This window comes from Sturnira hondurensis, unplaced genomic scaffold (assembly GCF_014824575.4).
Source record: "Sturnira hondurensis isolate 20B ecotype Veracruz unplaced genomic scaffold, ASM1482457v3 Scaffold0013515, whole genome shotgun sequence".
NCBI lineage: Eukaryota > Metazoa > Chordata > Mammalia > Chiroptera > Phyllostomidae > Sturnira > Sturnira hondurensis.
This window is the reverse complement of record NW_028086146.1, coordinates 4,602,075-4,625,618: the sequence shown is the minus strand read 5'-3', so window position 1 is coordinate 4,625,618 and position 23,544 is coordinate 4,602,075. Positions and strand designations below refer to the sequence as shown.

The 23,544-nt window shown below is 43.8% G+C and overlaps 1 protein-coding gene across 1 annotated transcript in view; it reads right to left on the bottom strand.

Annotated features, from left to right (window-relative positions):
- DMRT1 (doublesex and mab-3 related transcription factor 1) overlaps positions 1–23,544 on the bottom strand; it is a 97,502-nt gene that overhangs the window by 39,903 nt on the left and 34,055 nt on the right. Inside the window, exons 3-4 of the mRNA XM_037061668.1 lie at positions 19,954–20,237; positions 517–661 (exon numbers count right to left, since the gene is read on the bottom strand). Coding sequence (XP_036917563.1) covers positions 517–661; positions 19,954–20,237 — 429 coding nt within the window. The remainder of the gene's footprint in view (positions 1–516; positions 662–19,953; positions 20,238–23,544) is intronic.

The following is a 23,544-nucleotide window of genomic DNA, read 5'->3' as shown; positions in this document are numbered from 1 at the left end:
ATTTTTTACTTTAAAGCCATTTTATCAAAGTTATTTGCATTGCTACTGCATAAACTCTGAGATCTATTGTGTTCAAAAATGTTTTATTATGTTATTTTATTTCTTCCCCCCAAAGATAAATACACCTTCAATTTTAAAGTGGAAAAGTTTTGGAAAATGAGTATTCAATATATGGAAATTCACTTCAAAAATATCAGGACTTGGCCTCACATTTAAAGTGCCTCTGTATTTCATATTGATCTTCAGAAAACACATTTTTTCCTCCTGAGGACAGTGTCTTATCTTACTCTTGTCATTCCAGGTACACAGAAAAGATAAATATAATATTAAGACTCTAGCAAAGCAAAATCATTCCATAACAAATAAATTTAAAGGTACTATATCGGAGTTGCAGAGCAATGAACTTTCCAGGGCTCCTAACTGATAAGCCTTCAGAGAGCCAGAGGCCCAGTCTAGACACTCGTCCTCCCCCCGCCACCCGCCAAGTCCAGCCTGAGTGACCAGACAGACACCTACCACTCGCTTTGGCTTCCGGGTAAGCAGGGCCATCCTCCAAAGTGAAGATCTGGGGCACGCTCTGGCCCAGGTAGGATGGAGGTGGGTAGTAAGAATGCATCCTGTACTGAGAACTCATGGCATGGCGGTTGTCCGAGGTTTTCATCTGCTTAAGAAAAAAGAAAAAATATATTGAGACTGGAGTTCCATTTACAATCATTTCGAAATTGCATAATTCTTTAAATTAAGGGAACAGCCTACTACGTTGGAGGTACCCTTAACGATGAGCATGCCCTCTGGTATACTGACCCTGAAAACACTAGAACTCTGCATTCCAAGGTGCCTTTTCTACCTGGGGTCCCTGCTAAAGCACCTTTAAAATTCCATCTCATCACACGATGCCCAATTAACAAGGAATAAAGAGAATAAGGCAGGAAAGACAGGAGAGTGTGCTTTAGGGGGCAACAGTCTGCTGTGGCACTGACTAACTGGTTTGACCGGCAGCCAGTCATTGAACCTCCTCACATTTCCTCCCATCCTCACACGTGAAACTGGTGTCTTCCCTTAGTTACCTCTCTCAGTGTTCATAAAGGGAGCATTTTTTAAAACCCGACACGACAATAGTGTGGAGGTAAGCTGCTGTCACAAGCATGACGCTGTGCTGGATATTGTCCCTCAGCACCCATCCCAGCCTCCCTCGGCCTCACTCCCAGCCTTCTCTACGCTATTCCCTGTAACGAGGAACAAAAGTTTGATGTCTGTGTCACGGACTCTCTGGTCACCAGGGTTCCGGAGGTGATTAGGATTCTGCTAACAAGACATGGAGTGAACTAGGGGAGACAGAAGGGAAGGCAGAAGGGACCACATGCTGTCCCTCCAGCAGCAGAGAGCAGCTGACACTTGGCATGTGTGCACTCTTTTCCGGCAATTCGACCTTGCCTTTGGGACCACAGGACAGCTTCCCTGGAAGGAGTTCACATAGCTTCTTGGCCTCTCATTCAAAGCTAAGGAGGCAGGACCTGCGGGTGGAGAGGCGCGCCCCCTTCCACCTTCCTGGTTCCTCCCGGCCACTTCCACGAACACCCAGAACTGTCCTGTTTTCTGCACACACCCTGGTACAGACACTAAACATCAGTGCGCGATCATATCTTCACAGCAAGAACTTCTAGACTTCAATTATTCATACTGCTTTAAAATACTAAATGTAAATGGTATCAAGTTTAACAAAAAAGAAGTCAATCTAAGGAAATGTTCAGAATAAATCAATTCTGTTCAAGAACTAAGGAATGATTTTGAAATCATGTTTTTCAATCAAGTCTCTACAAAGCTACTTGATTTTTTAAAAAGTACTAACCTGACAAAACCTGGCAGGATAAAATCAAGTACAGGGCTCCCTCAAGTTCTTCTATGGACAATTCCTCAAGTAATACAGGTTGAAGTGTACTTTGAATACTACAGTACTGCTTGGTCGAAACGCCTAAGCCCATGATTTTCCATGTGTTAGTTTAAGTAGCTCAAGGAGGTCATTTTTGCCCTTCCCAGCTGCTGCCCAGCAGAAATGTATGCTTGACGAGTGGGTCATTTCTTCTTGTAGAAGCAAAGAAGGCGCCATTCCACTTAATTACCTTTCAGGTGACGTTTATCTGGCAAGTTCCTTTTATCCTTTCTAGTTCCTTTTCCTGAAGCATATAAAATGGTATCCCTTCCAGCTCAACCATCCAATTTTCATTTTCCACCATCATACAAACCTTTACTAAATAAGCAGGCACACAAGCAATGCTTGGAAAGACCCAATGGGGGAACCCTGGGCATTCTTTCTGTGTGAGCCCAAGTCAGGAGAGCCGTTAAGGGGCTGGGCGATCATTGAGGAGGAAAGTGATGACAAACGAACATGGTGTTTCCTGCACTGACCCAATTATCAGTTAGACCCGTGCTTCCCAATGCTCTCCTGATACGTACAAAAACAGCCTGGGGATCCTGTGGAAAAGTATATTCTGACTCAGTAAGTCTGGGGTGGGGTCTCAGAGTTTCACTCACTCCCAGGAAAGGCTGATTCTGTTAGCTCAAAAACTTCATTGTGTTCTCCTGGCTGGTGTGGCTCACTGGATTGAGTGCCAGACTGTGAAACAAGTGGTCATCGGTTCGATTCCCAGTCAGGACACATGCCTAGGTTGTGGGTCAGGTTCCCAGTAAAGGGAGTGCAAGAGGTAACCACACATTGATGTTTCTTTTCCTCTCTTTTTTTTCTCCCTTCCCCTCTAAAAATAAATAAATAAAATCTTTAAAAACAAAAACAAAAACCTCATGGTGGTGACAAGGGACTAATAGGGACATCTAACCCACAGCCCGCAGGCTGCATGCAGCTTGGGATGGCTATAAACACGGCCTAACACAAAATCATCAATTTACTTCCAACAGTAGGAGATTTTTTGTGTGATTATGTATCATAATGTATTTAATGTGTGACCCAAGACAACTATTCTTCCAGTGGGGTGCAGAGATGCCAAAAGGTTGGACACCCCCGGGTGACCCTTTCTCTCATACTTAGTGCCATTAGCGGCCCACGACCATAGAATGACCTTCTAAAAACTCTTTTGACCCAATGTTCACACCCTTCTAGAAGGCAGAAATGATGTCATTCTAAATTTTTCATTCGTCTTATTTTTACACATGAGACTCCTCAGAACTCAGGCATTTTCTTACAGGGGCCTGCCACCGTCTAGAATGGCTGCAGTGGTGAAACACACTTTGCACGAAAGACACATTTCTGCCTCTGCAGGCCTTTCCTGGAGCCGATCACAGAGTCTAAGTAACGATCATTAGTTAGAAGACAACTGCCGACCGTTAATCACAAAATGTCCAAACATCAAGAGTGGTGCCTCCCATGTGGGGCTGAGCTGGTCACGTCTTCCTCTGGTGACAAGACCTTCCAGTCAGTTCTTCAAAAAAAAATGCTTTTTCAATTTTCCCCAGGTGCAAGAAAACTGGAACAATTTAAGCCTACAGACTCTGCAAAATGCTGGATTCTTTCCTCTTACTATCACTTTTGTATAAAGCCTCTTTTCAAAATATTTGAAAAACAGTCACTGAGTTTAGAGCCAGGGCTGCCAAACTTTTTGGTAAATGGTAAAAATATTAGGTTTTCCAGGCTACAGGGTCTCTAGACAATCACTAAATGAATGGCAGTGGCTATGTTATGATAAAACTTTATTTACAAAAATATGCCCTCATGCTCAACCTCCACCCTCACTGGAACAGGGAGAGAACAGAGGCCAGCACTGAGGCCCGGGCTCCATCCCCAGAGCCTCCGACTTCACTGGTCTGGGATTCCACCTGGGCCCTGGGTTATTTCAAAGCTGTGCAGGTAATTCTAGTTGGAACTAGACTGAAACAGTTAGAATTACCTATAACTAGTGTGCCTATAAATTTCCCATACCCCAAGAAGTATGAAACCCCAACGTCCCCAGTAGTACTCTAACTAAAAAAGCCAAAAGATTGATAACTCTGATACACAGACCGCCCAACTGCTGCCACGAGAGAGGCAGATTANCATCAATTTACTTCCAACAGTAGGAGATTTTTTGTGTGATTATGTATCATAATGTATTTAATGTGTGACCCAAGACAACTATTCTTCCAGTGGGGTGCAGAGATGCCAAAAGGTTGGACACCCCCGGGTGACCCTTTCTCTCATACTTAGTGCCATTAGCGGCCCACGACCATAGAATGACCTTCTAAAAACTCTTTTGACCCAATGTTCACACCCTTCTAGAAGGCAGAAATGATGTCATTCTAAATTTTTCATTCGTCTTATTTTTACACATGAGACTCCTCAGAACTCAGGCATTTTCTTACAGGGGCCTGCCACCGTCTAGAATGGCTGCAGTGGTGAAACACACTTTGCACGAAAGACACATTTCTGCCTCTGCAGGCCTTTCCTGGAGCCGATCACAGAGTCTAAGTAACGATCATTAGTTAGAAGACGACTGCCGACCGTTAATCACAAAGTGTCCAAACATCAAGAGTGGTGCCTCCCATGTGGGGCTGAGCTGGTCACGTCTTCCTCTGGTGATAAGACCTTCCAGTCAGTTCTTCAAAAAAAATGCTTTTTCAATTTTCCCCAGGTGCAAGAAAACTGGAACAATTTAAGCCTACAGACTCTGCAAAATGCTGGATTCTTTCCTCTTACTATCAGTTTTGTATAAAGCCTCTTCAAAATATTTGAAAAACAGTCACTGAGTTTAGAGCCAGGGCTGCCAAACTTTTTGGTAAATGGTAAAAATATTAGGTTTTCCAGGCCACAGGGTCTCTAGACAATCATTAAATGAATGGCAGTGGCTATGTTATGATAAAACTTTATTTACAAAAATATGCCCTCATTCTCAACTTCCACCCTCACTGGAACAGGGAGAGAACAGAGGCCAGCACTGAGGCCAGGGCTCCATCCCCAGAGCATCCGACTTCACTGGTCTGGGATTCCACCTGGGCCCTGGGTTATTTCAAAGCTGTGCAGGTAATTCTAGTTGGAACTAGACTGAATCAGTTAGAATTACCTATAACTAGTGCCACCTACAAATTTCCCATACCCCAAGAAGTATGAAACCCCAACGTCCCCAGTAGTACTATAACTAAAAAAGCCCAAAGGTTGATAACTCTGATACACAGACCGCCCAACTGCTGCCACGAGAGAGGCAGATAAACTGGAGGTTTTTTCCTTTTCCTTTAACTAAAGCTTACTGGAAAATAAACACATTATCAAATCCAGGCACAATTACTTTCCCCCTTAATACCTTTTCAGTTTTTTCAGAAAGCATGAGATAACCAGTATTCTTTGGAAATAGGAATGGAGTTACTTGAACTCAAACATTCAATTTCCCCAATGAATCCCCAAGATCACTGGGCTATAAAAAACTTTCAGAAAAAGAAGAAAAAGATACAAAGGGTCAGACTCCATCAGAGGTTGTCAAATGTGAACTTACTGAGACCATCAATCACTTCAGCTATTTCCAACGGGAAGAATAATGTACACATAACTATCCACATGACAACATGGGCATAAGAAAGAAGTACCATTCTATGTATTTCTAAGTGCATGTGTAAACCTCTGAAACATGAAGTTAAAATGGAATTGTGATTCAGCAAGAGAGCCCAGAAAAGGGCATGGCCAAATGCAATTTGAAACTCTAAATCACTTCTTGCTCCAAATCTTAAAAAAAAATACAGTCCTGTTGCTTTAGGGTTAGACAAAAGGCATAAATAAGGAAACTTTGAAATTTGTTGTTTTACTTGAAGCCGGCAGTGCTCAATGAAGGGTGATTTGTCCCTAGAGGACATGCTACTGGCATGTAGAGAATCCACACCAAAGATGCTGCTAAACACCCTACAATGCACAGGCCAGTGCCCACCACAGAGAATTACACGGCCCAACGTTTCAACAGTGCCAAGGTTGAGAAACTGGCTCCAAGCCAACCTAACCCTACCATCCCCTTGTGCTCAGCCCATCATGTCCACTAAAATAGCAAAGTTCTACTGAGGGACAGAGGTGCCCAAGTTAAAGGAACTGTTCATTTCTTCTAAAAGTACATATTTTTTTTCCCTTTATGCATTCCTGCCTTAACGTTCTCCAGATTTTTTTATTCTTTTAAATTAAACAAAATAAAACCCAAAAATCCAGAATTCCAGTGAATTATAACTACTATTATTATTAACGTGGTAGCTTGCAAGCAAGAGGCTTGTTTTATAACCTTATTAGCCACCCCGAGTCTCTGAAGCAGAGCACGACCTGCGGACGAGGGCTGGGCTGGTTGGGAACGTGCATGGCACCACTATCCACCCTGAAGGGAGAACCTAAGAGCTTTGGATTTTATTTTATTAAATTGTTGGGAGCATATGGCACAATAAGTCTGAACTATTGATTTCATTTTATATGCCTTAGTCACCCTTTTTCACAGTAACAATAAAATCCCAACAAAACATAAACGGGAGCCCTCACTTTCTTCTCTTGTTCCTCCCTCCTTCCTTGTCCCTCTGGTCCTCTGGTCCTAGTTTTTTCTCTCCTAACTTCCCTGACTTTCACTTCACTTCCCTGACTATGCTCACCTTGTTCATGTTATGAAATGCCTTCCACTCTCCTCCCTAGAGGGAGAAAGAGAGGAGACAGAAGGAGACTGGCCTTGTGAGAACTCTGGCCCCAGGAGGGGATTCTTGCAAAGCCTGGGTGGACGACTTCAAGGAGCAAAGGAGGACGGTGCTGAGCTGGAGGGTCAGCACTTACAGGCTGGAGGACAAACAGCCGTTTGTCCAGAAATGATCCGAAAGGATGCTCTTCCTCCTCAGAAAGGAGGTTGGGGGGTGGGAGGGGCGGACGCACCGGGAGAGGTAGAACGCCCCTGCCGTAGGGCAGAGAGGACAAGTCGTCTAAGAAATGATACATCTGAGATGCTTTCAGTGGTAAACCTCATGTTTCCCAAAGCGTCAGAATGTCTGACACTGCAAAAGCGAAACAACACTCACGTGGGTAGTCTTTCCAAAAAGGGTGGAAGGAAAGGAGCTCACCTCCAGGCTTGGATTAATATCGGGGTAGATTTTAAATACACAAAACAGCCATAAGATGCACCCCCCCCAAAAGTCATTTAGAAATACAGGGCCAAAAATGACCACTGGAGCATGGAATTTTGGATGGGGCATTGAACAGGGACTCATCACTGCTGTATAAACTCTGAGGTATGGAAATGCCACCTGATGTCAGGATTATACTTGTATTTATTAGTGGCCTATTCTGCTTGTTCTTATTTAAGAAACACTTTTAATCCCCCCATTTTTAACTTGTGTTGCCCAATTGTTGGTTTTCACCACCTGTGTCAGTAGCACTGATAGAATCAAGTTTACTCCCCCAGGTGGTGGTGTCCAAAATGCAGCACTGTGACCATTTCGTGGGCCCGAAAACAATTCAGAGGGTTGTAATCAGAATTAAAGGGGGAAAAAAAACTATGTCTATGAATGGAATGAAAAATAGAAATATAAGAATCCACTGTACATAGTATGGGTAAGAGCTGTTTTATGAAACTTCATTTTATGTTTATATTTATGTGCAAATACATGCTTTATCACAATAGACATCTCTTACTGTGGGTCTCCGTCTAAAATATTTGAAAGACACTGATGCATATAAATCGGGTAAGTGGAGCAAGGGTATTTAGAAAAAGGCAGATGTTAAAGATGGTTAAAAAAAAAGATGATGGTTCCTTTTCCTGGAGCCTGGGAGGGTTTTGTTCAATGCATCCACAAAAGACAGAAGGGCGGTCTGTTTAGAGACAGTTTCTGGCTGGGACACCTTCCTCATTATCACAAATCCATGCAAGATTGCTAGCACCTCAGTAAGAAACTCACATTTGTCTGAGTCACAAATCTAAGACATAAACCCAACTAAAGTCATACATTCAGAGCCAGGCAGAAATGCAGGCATCATTCCTGTGGAAGCCAACAGGAAGGAGCACTTCAGTAAGTGAGCTGGTGGGAAAAGGAATGACAAAAATTGTATTTTAAATATTTGGTTAATAATTATCAAGACACAGGATGAGTCTCCAGTATCTCTACTATGTCAAGTTTCTGAAAGTATTACAGAATACCTAAGATAGGCAGAGAGGGCTTGTAATGGGGACATCCTTCACATAATTTTGTTGAGAAGATGATTATTGTCTACAGGACTAATAAAATTTCGGAGGAAGAAATGAGCATTTATTAGAGATACTATAGAGAATTGTCATCTCATGGAGTCATAATGTAATCATCATTAACACAGAAACTCCTCAGAGATCAAATAACTTGATTTGACAGAGAAGGCAGAATTCAAAGCAATTGGACCCCGGGAGATTCTCTCTACTTCACCAAGCCACTTGTCCAACTTTAAACTAAGGTATCTGCTGTTGGTTATAAAGACCTCATCACTGACTTGGGCCTTTACCAACTCCTCACGTATTCACCACTTTGAAAGAAAGTAAGAGTTTCAGGGGGGCAGTCTGGAAATGAGAAGAAAAGATGCCTGTAATCACACATTCAGGAACTTTGATTTTAGGACCGGAAGTAACAGAGGCATCCATATCTGTTCCCATTTTGATGGACAAACTTAATTAACCTTTGCTACTCTGTTCCAACCTACTGTTTTAGACAAAACTAGTGACCCACAAACAATATGTTACCATCAAAATTTCAATGGCTGAGACACCAAGAGATATAGCCTTATCAGCAGTATCGGGAAATAAGCCACTTGGATTAGCTGCTCTAAGAAATATGGATTATATTCACGTCACACATGATCTGTCAGAAACATTAGGATACTTTTAGCATAAATCAGCAATGTGAAGGGTGTCCTATGAGTACTGAACATGATAGACTGCCTGGAGGGCAAGGTGAGCTGTCTGGGAGCACCTTCTAAGTGTAAGCATGCGCACACACTCACATGATTTTACCTGAACGGGTTACAAGTCGGAATCCAAGCTGCTGATTGCTGGTGGGCACACACAACTCACCATGGGCTAGTGGCATGGAAGGGCCCTTCCCGCTCCAAAACACGATGGAGAGAATCCACCTCTCAGCAACCAAAGTAACAGAAGCAGGACAAAAAAATGTTTTCCTAAATTACATTGTGTGTGTATGAAGAACCATGCTTAAGAGCCTTATGCTTAGCAATTTAAATTTGATGAATACTATCAAGACATAAGACCCTCCACTCTCTCGACCCACGTAAAGTCTCTGAAAACATTACATAAGGCATGATATCATAAAAGGTTACAAGAAATGTCCTAAAATATAAGATATAATACCTCCCCAGGCTTCATACAAGAAAAACAAAGAAATGGTTTTGAAGACAGAGACATCACGGGAATGAACGTGCCCTCTGCAGTCCGGCAAACCCGGGTCCGCACTCCAGCTCTCCCACCGGCCAGCCGTGTGACATTGGCAAATTAGTTCCTCTCCGTGAGCCTCAGTTTCCTCGCCCACAAAAGGCAGTAAGAATCCCTGACAGGGAGGTGGTTCCGTGTCATGTAGATATGGGGTGTCCGGCACCACGAGGCCGTTGGACAGCTGTCCTGTCCCTTCTTCCCCTTCTGGTCTCCTCAGGGACTTCCCGCCATGGCACCATCACAGGGAAGGTGTTAGTCACACTCGAGGACCCCTCTCTTGGGTTCCTACCAAACTGGGAGGTCTTTCACGGGCATGACAAAGAGAGAGGCAAGGAAACCTGACCACGGTACACTTGAAATATTTTAAGGTCCTAAACATTCTGTGTGTTATTTAAAAGAAAAAGTCATTCTCTGAAAAAATTTGTGAAATTTTAAAAAGTTGAAAAACCAACTCAAGATCCTACACTGCCACCATCAAACACAGAGACGGGAAGGGGGAACAGTCCTTCACGTGTTTTAGTTTTATACCCTTACTAGAGATATGAAATTACTATTCGTACCTTCCTTTTCCCACTACTGGCTCATAAGAACTGGGCGTTGCTAAAAAGAATGTCTGTAAGAGGAAATATGATAAAAACAGTGTGGAAAATAAAATGAGGAGATCATCTTTTTCCCCGTTTCTCAATCTTCTTATGAACCCCCTTCCCAGAGTGCATTTCCAGGGTGATGTGCACAGGGCTGCCGGGTACCAGGAGGGGGCACTGAGAGCAATGCATCCTGGGACATCTCTGTAGAGGATTTTTTAAAGTAATAAAGCTCACTGAAAGTCAATCTGACTCTAATAATCACTATGCAGTGACAATTGTCAACAAAGCAGTGACAAAATGCTCAGTCTGATGTCCCACCCACCCACCCTTTCCACAAGGCATCACAGCTTCTCCAGGAAACCTCTGCCTCTGATCACACCAGTGACCGCAGAGCTCCCAGTGTCCCTCCACTCTTTCTCATCAAGTACCCACTGTGGGCACCTGAGGGTTGGGAGAGTCTAGCTCAGAGCCGGACCAGGACCTGGCACTTGATAAATAAATGACCAATGAATACATGCAGGAGGCTTTTACATACGCTCTGTTCTATGGCGGGGATTTTTTCTAACTCTGTTCTTTTCATTTTTCCACTATCATATAAGGGAAGACTCCCAAAAACCCCAGAATTTATTTACTAAAAAACTATGTATTTAGTCTTACACATTTAAACTTCAGTCACCTTCAAAGTACTCTCTATTTGATGCAGTACAACTATAGATATTTTTTTGCTGCTCAAAACAGTTTTTGAACTTGATCATTTTGATGCCTTTTAGCACTTCTGCCATTTTTTGTTTCACCTCTTCCACATCAGCAAAACATTTCCCTTTGAGGACTTTTAGTCCAGGGGAAAAAAAAAAAGTTGCTCGGGGTGAGATCAGGTGAATAGGGAGGCTGGGGCAGGCGGGTGGTGTCATGCCAGTTTGGGTCAAACAATGCTGAACACTCAGGGCAGTGTGGGCAGGGGTGCTCATAATCACCCACCATGAAATGGGTAAATGTGTTGAAAAAGTCTTCCAAAAAAAATTCACTGAGGCTGAATGCAGCCTCTCACAACAATGCCAGCTAGTGCACTGATGCAGATGGGTTCCTAGAACACCCACCTAGTGGGGGAAGCCTGTATAAAAGGGGCCTGCCCTCCAGAAGGTAACTCTGGGGTTTTTTTTGAGGGGGTTACCCCTCATATTCCTGAAATGTTTTTTAAAAAAAGCAAATCAGCTTCTGTTAAGCACTGCCTTGATCCTGGTCCTTATTTGGTTAATGAGGGGCACTTACTGTGCTTTTTGGAGTATAGGATGCACCCCAAAAAAATTTGGGAGAAAAATTGGGATGCATCCAAATATAGCTTACCTGGCTCACTGTGGGGGGCACTGGCCTATGTTACTTATCTTATTAAATATTTTACCACATTTATTCAATTTTTTTTCCTATTTTCCTTCCCTAAAACCTGGATGTGTCTTATGGTCCAGTGTGTCTTACAGTCCAAAAAATTTGGTGATAGGCCACAGCAATATGAACTCCCAAGAAATTTGACAATCACTCATCCAAGCACTGTGCTTAAAATATTCTGATAAGCAACCAATTTTATATCATATTCACAGCTATGTTAACAAAAAGAAAAATAAGCTAAATAGGAAAACAACTAGATATTTTGGCACCAGCCCAGACAAACTGAATCTGAAAGCTCTCAAAACTGTGATTTAATTATCTAATTTGCAAGAAGATGACAGAATCCCCAAATGACTGTATTATTTACCAACCTGATGCTATTGTGTCAGAGGTAAGGGTGTGTTAAAAAAAATCTCTCAACAGACTAATGTATTTCTTTCTGCCTCCAACTGAATTGCGGAACAGTCCCTGGAGAATACCACCCCTCTCTAAGGTGTCTAGCTCAGTCCGGATCACACCGAACTCCTGTACGAATGGAAATGAACCTGCAGGACAGCCTAGGACCCACTGGCATTCCCCAGCGGTTCCTAAGAACCTGAGGTTACACTCTGTCTGGATTTCCTGGGATGCTGCTGGGCCTTGTTCGCCAGGCTGAGAAAACCTCAGCCTGGGTGTCTAGTGCACAGCCCTGCCCCTGGGTCTTCTGTCAGAACCACAGCCGCCTCCATCTTGCCCAGGTTTCTGGAGACCAATTCTACTTCCTCTTATAATCCACAGGTTTTTAACCAAATGCTCTGCAAAATGGCTCTACTGTGTGTTGCTGTAGTTGTGGAACATTCCTGTGCCCCACCTCTCAGTGCCTGAGTTCAGTTTCTAGAAGGCCCACCAGCTCCCTCAGCTTTGGCTCCAGACCAAGAGCTACCAAGGATATCATCATCCAGCCCTCACACAACTGCCCTCAACACAGCACCGACTGCACGCAAGTGATTAAACATTCTGGGAAACGGAGCAGCGATTCCTTCAGGAAAAGGTGCCCTAAAAATCAGACGGTGGCTGTCATGACCGCCTCGAACAAGACAAAAGAGCAGTTCCTTTGTGCACGTGCATGTGATCAGGGGGTAGACTGGAAACAGAAAGTCACTTCTGCACTCATCGGGGCTGCAGGGCTGTGGAGGGGCTCACGCGACGGCCAGGAACCGCTGCTGTCCTCGCGGTGCCCACTGGCAAACGGGGCTTTTCTCCCCGCGGGACTCAGCTGTGTTGTCAAGGCCCAAGAGAACTGGACTTACTCTCTCCTTAGAAGAATCTAATGAGGAATTATGTTTTCACAGAGGAAATGATGGACTTGGCTAAGACTTGACAGGCCACCTAGAGGAAAGTGCACATGGGGTGCACATGAAGGACTCCCACAAAATGCGGGGCTAGCATGAGGGCAATCACAGGACCGCTGTAAAAAAGGAAGGAAGAGACCAAAACACTCTGCCTATAAGGAGTTAAGCAGAAAGTTAACACAATTTCTTAAAAAAGCATACAGAATAATCTGCAGAACTTGGCTGTTGCCACAGTGACACAGTGACTATGCTGTCGCTTCTAGACTCTCTGGACTTGAGACAGGTAAAATGTGGAAAAGGAGGTGCAGTGGGGACACAGTAGTTCTACCGACTTTTCAAGTTGCAAACTAAGTGTCTTTATGTAAAAATCCTGCCATTTAATAGGATCATCATTTTATTTTTTAGAGTTGGAAGGGTATGGTCTCAAGAACAATTTTTGGATGTTTACAGTGGCTCTATTTATAACCACCCCAAGTGGAAGTAACCAAGGTAGCCTTTAACAGGTACATCAGATAAGCTGTGGGACATTTGTGCAATGGAATACTACTTAGCAAATTAAAAGCAAAGCCCCTGACACATGTAGCAATGTGGACAGATCACAAACTCGTTTTGCTAAGTTAAAGATGCCAACCCAAAAGTGTACATATTGTATAACATTTTGGAAAAAGCAAAACTACAGGGACAGATAATAGGTCAATGGTTGCCAAAAATTAAGGACAAGGGNGGGCAATCACAGGACCGCTGTAAAAAAGGAAGGAAGAGACCAAAACACTCTGCCTATAAGGAGTTAAGCAGAAAGTTAACACAATTTCTTAAAAAAGCATACAGAATAATCTGCAGAACTTGGCTGTTGCCACAGTGACACAGTGACTATGCTGTCGCTTCTAGACTCTCTGGACTTGAGACAGGTAAAATGTGGAAAAGGAGGTGCAGTGGGGACACAGTAGTTCTACCGACTTTTCAAGTTGCAAACTAAGTGTCTTTATGTAAAAATCCTGCCATTTAATAGGATCATCATTTTATTTTTTAGAGTTGGAAGGGTATGGTCTCAAGAACAATTTTTGGATGTTTACAGTAGCTCTATTTATAACCACCCCAACTGGAAGAAACCAAGGTGGCCTTTAACAGGTACATCAGATAAGGTGTGGGACATTTGTGCAATGGAATACTACTTAGCAAATTAAAAGCAAAGCCCCTGACACATGCAGCAATGTGGACAGATCACAAACTCGTTTTGCTAAGTTAAAGATGCCAACCCAAAAGTGTGCATATTGTATGATTCCACTCATGTAACATTTTGGAAAAAGCAAAACTACAGGGACAGATAATAGGTCAATGGTTGCCAAAAATTAAGGACAAGGGGAATAGTTAACTGCAAGAGGGACCCATGAAGAATTTTTAAAAAGAACAATTTTTTAACTGAGTAATTTAGCTTTAAGAAAAACCCACTTGTCCTCTTTTCCTCATTTCTCTGCAACATCTTGCATATGCCGCAGTGAACTGTAGACACTTTCCCAGGAAAAGGAGGAAGAGGATGACACCAGCAGCCACCACGGGTATCCGGACTGAATAATGCAGTAAGAATATAAACAAGAACTGGAGACATTTACAGGGAGAAGATAATGTATCAGTAGTTTTGTATAAGATGACTAACTAGAAACTCCAAAATAAGCAACTATAAGGTTATCAGAATTACCAGCATTCACAAAAGTGACCAGATACGAAATAAATACATATCATAGCACTAGAACTTATAACCCTTTCAGTCAATAGAAATTTATCTCTCTACTAATTCCCCTTTAAGAAATGAAATAACGGTTGTTACCCCTAATAGCCCAAGTCAAATGCCATATCTATTTTAATTACCCTTTTCTGAGGGTAGAAATTGCTTTACATGTCTTAAACCAGGTAAGTTCTTATAAACTATCCTTGTGTCTGCCTGCAAACTTTCCAGTTCTTCCTTTCGAAGGAGAGAGGGAGTCCCATCCGTCCAGTGAAACAGAGAGTGACAAGTAAAAAGGGAAGCCGGGGCTAGTTTAACTGGTCAGACACAGGCAATGCAATTGGGTGGGCAGCCTCGTGGATCACGGGATTATTTGTAGACAGAACCCTTTCCCAATGGTAGGAAGGCCCAGGTTTAGAACCTGGCTCTCCATTAACAGCTGTGTTCCTCAGGCGAGTCACTTAAACATCCTCAGTCCAGAGCTACCCAGGAGTTTGGGGTGACCAGATACACATTATCCTGGGGGCCTGACGGTACAGCACGGTGGCCTGAGACAAGCACAAGAGTTTATCTGAAGTCAATTTAAAAATCAAAGTGGATTTTGCATTCTACCTTCTTCCTGACGTATCACTTTCAAAAATCTGGGAATACTTTAAAACAATGATTGTTCATTACAATTATCTCCCTGGGAATAGGAGTCAAGTTTAAATCTTAGATTCATATCCTGCTCCCCTCTCACTGCTGGACCCTCCTGTGCAGCCACCAGGACACAGACGTGGAGGGGCTGTGGCTACTCCCACAAAGCACACGCTCAAGAAGTCACTTCTCAGCATTCTTCTGGCTCACAGGTTATTTTGACACCAAGACATGCTAATAAAAGAGGAGGCAGCAGGAAAACAAGGGTCCCTGTCAGATGGCCGGTTACAGGATTAGGAACATAGGGGCGGGTGGGCCATCCCAGGGGTACTCACTCCCAAGGGCATTTCTCTGGGCTCCCAGGCATAGGTGCCAGAAACTGATTTCCTTCCTGCCTCTACCTCAGTTTCAAACCCGGGCCACGTACACGGTCCCCAACTTCTCTTCCCGTTTTCCAGGTGATGACAGCAGCCTCCCCAAGACCCACCTTCCGCATTTTTGTCCATTTGGTTCCATGGCAGATTCCCAAGCGCACAGGAAGACCTCTATGCATGTTTATTGAAGACATGAATGCATCCCAGTGAGGTGCCTAATCATGAATGGACAAGTATATCATGGGACATTTCAGACTGAGCCCAAAACAGCCACCAGAGGAAGGAAATCACCTACGTGGCCATTTGACCACAACCTAACTGTGGTCTGAATGTGCCTCTACAATCCGGTGGCACAAGCTTCTGATAGGCAGTCTAGAAGGTGCCTGCCAGGACCAGGGACTGAAAGCAGTCCCCAGGTACAGCTCTAAGGCCTCCCGAGTTTATTTCTGCTCACTTGATATGCACCTCTCCCTTGTCAACCTGGTACAACATGTTTATTTAAGAGATAATGTTGCCGTGGAGGAGTGCACAAGGCAATAAACAGCTTTTGCAGGCAATTAAACGCAGAACTGAAATTGAGCCGCTGGTCAGTGGAAACAGCCATTCATTCCGAGTTTGTACCACTGTCACAAATGTTATTCCTGTTTCACAACAGGACAGGAATCTGTGATTGGGCCACAAATCTCCACAGGCTGGAGACCAACCTAAAGCAGCGAGCGGAAGCAGCTTTCAGTACGCAAGCACTCACAAGAAAGAGCCTTGGGATTCTGGGATGCCAACTCAGTAGACTGCTCTGTTTTTTAAATAGGTTTTGCTCTTAGTAGGTACTCAACAATTATTTGCAGCTTGCTTGATTTTACAAGAGACTTATGACATGAAGTCTCAACTCTACAGTTTCTCTGCAAAAATTCAGTAGCCTCCCAACTAATCTCTAAAACATCCAGCTTCAAAAAATTTTGATAGAGTTGCTATTTTTCCTAGGAATCAGCAAAAAGAGGCGCTCTTTGCTGAAAAACATTCATGCTGCTCCCTCAACACACACTGATACACAAAGCAGCAAGGATGAAGAGTTAGGGGGAAGTCGGGTCCCAGCAAGAGCAAAGGAAGTAGATGGAGGAAACACTGGCTAAGATTCAGGCCCTTCGATCAAGCTGGGGAATCAGACCAAGGGAGGATCCAGTCCAGAGACTAGCACAGGTGCTCTCCAGGTGCAGCTGTGAGACTCCTTCTACAAAGGAGACAGAAAAGCATGGCCACCACCAAGGGGGAGCCTTCACGTAGCCCTCTCCTAGAAGGTTCTGCCACAAGGGAGCAAAGCACTGCCCAAAGGGCAGAACCACAGCACACTCCTCAAACCGCAGAAAGAGCAAGGGCAGAGGGAGGCCTCGTCGCGGATCACTGTTCCCTACGCCTTTGCCCTAATGGCTCTGGTTAAAACAGGAGCCATCCAGTTCTACCCTGTAAGCACTGGTTGTAAGTAGTATCTTTAGGTGTTCACCATGATATTAATACTTCTTTAAAATATATACACATTAATAAACATATTTTGCACCATCATAGTCTTTGTATATCCTCCCAGTTTTGTATTTCCTACATGGATCAAATTCTTCCCTAACCCTGATAAACATTATTCCATATACATTCACACTGGGTTCACATTCATATGTCACAGTACTTTAATAACTACAATGTGCATTATGTATACCCTACCTTGTTACAGAGGGGATCCGAAGTAGCCAACTAAAAAAATACATACGAACAAGAGGATGAAAACTAAATAGATTTAAAAAGAGCATTCCAAGTGAAAATAACAATGAATGAAATAAATTCACTACCATTAATATTACCATGGCATTTCTCGGTGTGCAGAGAAAAATTTCCATGTATAGTAACCACCTCAGTTCAGCTGCTACACTGCCTTATGTACCCATCGGCCCCGGGTCTCCATGTCCTCACTTGTAAGACAGAGACAATGCCATCTGCCTCCCAGGAGTATGGGATGGGAAAGGGTCACTGCTAAACAAACAGTCACCATCACTACTGGTGTTATTACTTACTAAGAGGAATGGGCACCGATCACAGTAGCAGAAAAGGACCTATTTCTGCAAAGTAATCTGTTCTGTGAGAACATATTACCAATGGTGACTGGCTATGAAATAGAAAGGCTTAAGCCCAGCCCTCCGGGAAAAACAAACTCATATGTTAAATGACACCTCAGTATCTTTGCTGAGCCTCAGACCAGTGACGCCTCTGGTCTGAGCCTAGCAAGTGGTGATTCTGGAGAAGGTATGCATTGCACCAACACTGCGTGCCCCTCACGGGACTAAGATCTGGGCAAGGTTTTTCCTCCCACATCTGCCAGCAGGGGGATAAAAACTTGCCCTCCAGGGTACCTTTCCTTGCACAAAGTGGCTGGGGCAGTCCTCCAAGACCAGGCAACACTGCCATTCAAGAGAGCTGGTCCCCTCCTAGCTATCCCTAAGAGGATCTTAGTAAGGGACCACAGAGGAAATCCAAGATGTCTCCCATACCCCTCCCAGGCTTTTCAGGTAAAGAAAGAACAAACATTAGTTCCCTCTGCCACTGGAAAGATTTTGACAAACTAGAAGGGTAAATTTATTTAGGAGATTTCTGACTCTGCAGTAAAAATGATCATGAGCTATCTTTAAGAAAACACTTAAGATTTTTCTTTCTCATCCTTTTTCTCATGAACCAGCAGGTTCAGAGACTTTTCCCACTTTATCCTTAAGTCCTGGAAGCAGCCTGAAAGCTAGGACACTCTCCCATGGAATCTGTAGGATAAGCTGTTTTGTTTGCTTGTTTGTTTGTTTTTAAAGGAGAGGGAGAGAAACATCAGTATGTGGTTGCCCCTCGCACACCCCCACACTGGGGACCCTACCCACAACCCAGACACATTGTGTCCTGACTGGTAATCAAACCAGCGATCCTTTGGTTCACAGACTAGTGCTCAATCCAGTGAGCCACACCAGCCACGGCACGTTTGTTTTTTGTAACAAGATACTTCTTTCTCCTTTCAGAGTGGCAAGTCTTTAATAGGAATCAACCTAGAACCTGCCCTAAATCATATACTCCAACTGGCACTTTGAGAGGCCTATAGGAGTACCGCTTTGAAGGCCCATAAATTGCTGCTTTTCCTTTACACTCACATTACCCCTCAATTCTAATACCACTGTTTTCAGTTTCCTATTTAAATAATATTAGTCTAGCCCTGGCTGGTGTGGCTCAGTGGATTGAGTGCTGGCCTGCGAACCAAAGGGTCACCAGTTCAATTCTCAGTCAGGGCACATGCCTGGGTCCCAGGTCAGGTTCCCAGTAGGGGGACATGTGAGAGGCAACCACACATTGATGGTTCTCTTCCTCCTTTCCCCTCTCTCTAAAAATAAATAAATAAAATCTTGAAAAAATATATGATTGTAAAAATAAAATGTATGGCAATGTATGGCCCAGGGAGCAAAGCTGACATATTAATATGCCAAATAACTCAGGTCCCTAAGGATAGTGAGAGAATCCAAAAGTGGGGTGACTTGAATATTAACAATTTCCCAACACCTAAAAAAAGGAATAGAACTTCTCTAAAAAAATCAGTTCACATTTTTAAAAGCTGGCATAAGAATGTCAAAGATTTGCTCTAAACTCCCACGATATATAAGTTGCATTGTCTTCACATCTATGCCCAGATGAGAAAGCCTGAGTACAGTAGATGCATCAAAATGAGAACAGTTTTCACAGACTCACAAACCTGACAGCCGAAGGGGAACCTGGAGGTGTTGAGTCCAAGTACTCCTGTGTACACACTGCCCCCCACCCACAATGTGGCGGTCCTGACTGGAAGTGCGTTCCGGGCCCTGATGCACTGGCTCTGATGCACCGGCATGAAGGAAACGGCCCAAACTGAGGGGGCTCAACAGTTCTAGATGAACCTTCCTGACAACATAAAATGCTTTGTTTTACCCCTGACTGCACACTATTTTAAATACCTAAGAGTATGAAAGGCTGACCTCCACTCCCAGCTAAAAACACACTGATGTTGGCCCAGCACAATGGCAACCTGATTCCTTTCCTTCTCTTTCTCCCATAAAAACATTGAGATTAGAACACTTCTCCCTTCCAGGGTGCAAATTTATCAGGAAATGACTGCCACCCAGAAGACTGCACCCAGCATTTTCCATGCTGCTCAAAGAACATAGGGGCAAGGCGGGAGGAGGTAGGGCCCCATATGGTGAGCTACTAGGGACTCTGTGGCCAACTGGGTATTTATGCAAAATGACAGTGAAAAATAAGAAATGTAAAATTTGAAAAAGGAAACAAATATGTGAATATTTCTTTACACTCCTTGCAGACAACCTCTAGTGTTAAATGACTTTTTGGGTAGAGTGAAAATTCTTTATATATTTCATATGATGTGCATATACATATGAGCTGAGTCGGGTGTGTATATGTGTGTGTGTGTGTGTGTGTGTGGTTTCATGTACCCAGTTCACTCTCTGGGTGACATCTTACCTGCCACTGGTTTCCTGCCTGACCAGGTACATAAGGAGCTGGGAGGCTCCGAAGGCTGTTCTTCACCGGGGAACCCCCAAGGGGGTTTCCCACGTCCCCGGAAGCAGAATCAGCAGTCAAGGCCATGGAGTACTGCGGGTAGTTGTACAGATTGTTGTAGTAAGGAAACAGAGATGGCTGATAAAAGCTGCTGTAGTAGGTGGAGTCTGACACCAAGTCAGCTGTGTTCTCCACATGCCCTCTGCTGGTGACAGGAGGAACATCCTGGATGACCATGCGTCCATCTAGACAGAAAAAAAACAACACAACATGGTATCACCCTGGAGGTTCCCAACACTTCACCTCACATGACCATCCTCAAGATCTGCAGAGCTACAAAACCAGGCACCTGAACATGCTACTTCACCTGCAGCCAAAACGAAGGAGGGTTTCTAAGGCTGGCATAATTCTGGAGGTGCGATGACAAGAGTCCTGCAGATTACCTTCACTGAGGATATCAAACACATTTTAAGGGTCATTTTAATTATATGAAGTCTGACCAGTAACTGCTACCCTAATGTCAAGAAATTAGAGATCAAATCCAGTTAACCTGGCTGTCCACAACATTCTTACAGCAAAATTGTTTATAATTCATTTTAAGTAGGTAACAAAAGAAAATCCCAGATCCTAACTATGGTGGCCATATAGATATGTCAGAAAGTCAAAGCAAGAAGTTAAGAATTTAAGCAAACACTGTTTCCTTCGCTTCCTTCCATAGCTGATACCCTGTCCCTCAGAAGGGTGGACAATAATTTAGACCACAAACTCTAGCCAGTTTTTAATTATTTTAAGCTCTGTGGTCCACTCAGTTGCAGGATATACAAGTTGTTTCATGGTTATGTTCCATGCAGTAGAACTTTATTCACAGTGGGCAGAAAGGGGTCCACAGGCTATACAGATTGCAAGCCTCAGGTCTGCACTCAAAACTGTCAATTCCAACGTACAACCAAATGGACTCCTGAGTCACCCTTCCAATGGACAGGTATTAAACCATGTTCAGAGGGTTGGTCCAGGTGCCTGAAATGGGTGCCTGAAATGGCTGCAAGGTGTCAGGCTGCCTCTGCCCAATGGGAGGCCTACAGTCTAGGAGGAAAAATATGATGGGATTACAAATAACAACAAGAATTATCAATACAGAAACACCATAAACTTTCACAAAAATTCAAAGGATGGAAAGATGACTTGCAGCCTAGAAAGAAATTATAGAGACCTTCGTAGGAAACACTGCCTCTCAAGGGTACTATGCTAAGTGAAGTAAGTCCAACAGAGAAAGACAAATACCATGTGATTCCACTTACATGTGGAATACAATGAACAAAGTAAACTAACGAAAGAGAAAGAGAACCATAGATACAGCTGTCAGAGGGTAGACAGGTGGGGCCTGGGAGGAAAAGGTGAGGGGATTAAGCAGTACACAACTGCTACCGGCATTTACAGTTAGAGATGTAAATTACAGCATAGGGAAATATAGTCAATAACTGAGATAAACATATACAGGGCCAGGTGTACTTAAAGCAGCGAGAGAACTACTCTGTGAAGTACATGATTTTCTAACCACTCTGCTGTACATCCGAACCTAATACAGAATATGGGATTAAACTGTAATTGAAAAATAAGAAATTAATAAAAATAATAAAATCAAAAGTGGAAAAAACAAAAACTGCACCTGAGTTGCACCTTAAAAAAGCAGGAAATAGGTTAAAAAAAGAGAACATGAGTAATGAGAAAAGCATCCAAAGAACAAAGAAAAGCAGGAAGGTGGTAGGTAAATTTGGGTGCAAAAGGAAAAGAGAGGCCCAGTCTGACAGGAGGACTGGAGCAAGGTGAGGGAAAGCCTCAGTCCAGCTCTCGGGCCTCTTGTCAGGGAGTGGCAGGAACCACTGAGGATTTCTGAGCAAGGAGAGGAGAGGACAATAGCCATGCTGTAGGGTGATTTATCTGATGGCAAAGCGTTAGACAGGTGAGCAAAGAAAGACCAGGCATGAAGAGCCACTAGGGAGCCGCTGAGATAGTCAGGGAGAGGCCTAAAGACCCAAATATAACAGAGGGGACACGTGCTAGGAACATGATGGAGACGTAACCCAAACTAGAAGATAAATGGGACAAATGAAGATGCAGGAGTAGGCAAAGAAATGCAAAGCAGATGTCTGGGAGAACAGGAAGGCTGGATGTGGCAGAGGAGAGGGAGGTGGTAAGTATGCTTCATCAAGGTGTCCAAGGGCCATGCAAGTGGGAGAGATGAATGCAGGTGAGAGACCTGACACTTGTATTCGTGGGAGAGGCTGATGCTGGAAGCTGGGATTCAGGAGTCACCACTGGGAGATGCTGGATACCTCTGGGGAGAGCAGGAGGGGGTTGCTGCAGAAGAGCACGTTCTGAGAAGAGTCAAGATGGCTGCAGTCGGGGAGAGTTGAGGATAAAGACAACGGCACGGCACACAGGCCCAAGTTGACGTGGACTGTGCTGTCACCTGCTGCTAAGAGATCAAGCAAAACTAGTTCTGGAAAAGGCCATCAGAAGGTGAGGTTTTCAGGACCTGTGTTTCTAGCACAGAAGAAACAAGAGGGCAAGAAGCAGGTAAGCAATGAGCAACCAGAAGCGATGGTCCTTCTGTCTCACCAGATGTGATACGCAGCAAGCAGGCACCACGCCTGCTGGCTCCCCCTGCCCTGTGCCTAGCACACTGCTGGCCACGTGGTGGTAAATATTTCAGACAGGGATCAAGAAATAATAATGGTTCTTCAACTACCCCAACATCCAAATAAATGTGAAATGTTATTTCATTTTTAAAACATGGAGAAGGGCTGGGCATACGTAGGCAGGGAAAGGAAGCTAATGGAGAGAAATTCTTAAGACAATCAGTGCACAGCCTGGAGCGGGTGGTAGAAAAGTGTCCACTGGCCGGACACGTGGAGGACACTGTACAAGGGAGGGCGTGGCTAAAAGTGCACGCCTGGACAACAAAATGCACTTTTCCTGCTTCATTCTAAAGTCAGAGCTGAAGTCTCCTCTCTGAGAGGATACCAGATCCACCCACCTTAGGCTCCGGTCAAGCCCCCTTTTATTGCAGTTCTTTCCTTTCTTCTCCTTTTCCCACCAGTGAGATGAAAATTCCAGTCCCACTATTCTACACAGTGTCTGGAGAAGGCACATGTCCTCTTCAACCTCCCCGCTGTTCCTCTCTTATTTTAAAGACCAATGTGGGGACATAATAGAGGGTTTTCACTAATTCTTTTGTTTTCAATGTCTTTATCACTTACCTAGTTATAAAAGCAATACAAACCTCACCAAAATGGTAATTTATATGAATGTCTAAATCAGAAACGGAGTGAGTGACATACTCTCACCACCCAGTCATAAGCCTCAGTGGGACCTCCACATACAATCTCACAGACATTCAGGAAGGCATTTCAGACACTTGGCCCTGGGCCTGCAGTGGAAATGACTGGCTATCCCTTTGGCCCTGCCCTTCAAAAGCAAGGTTCTTAATAAAGAAAGCACAATAGTGTAGCAAATACAAGAATTAAATAGAAACTGAAGAGCAGCAATATT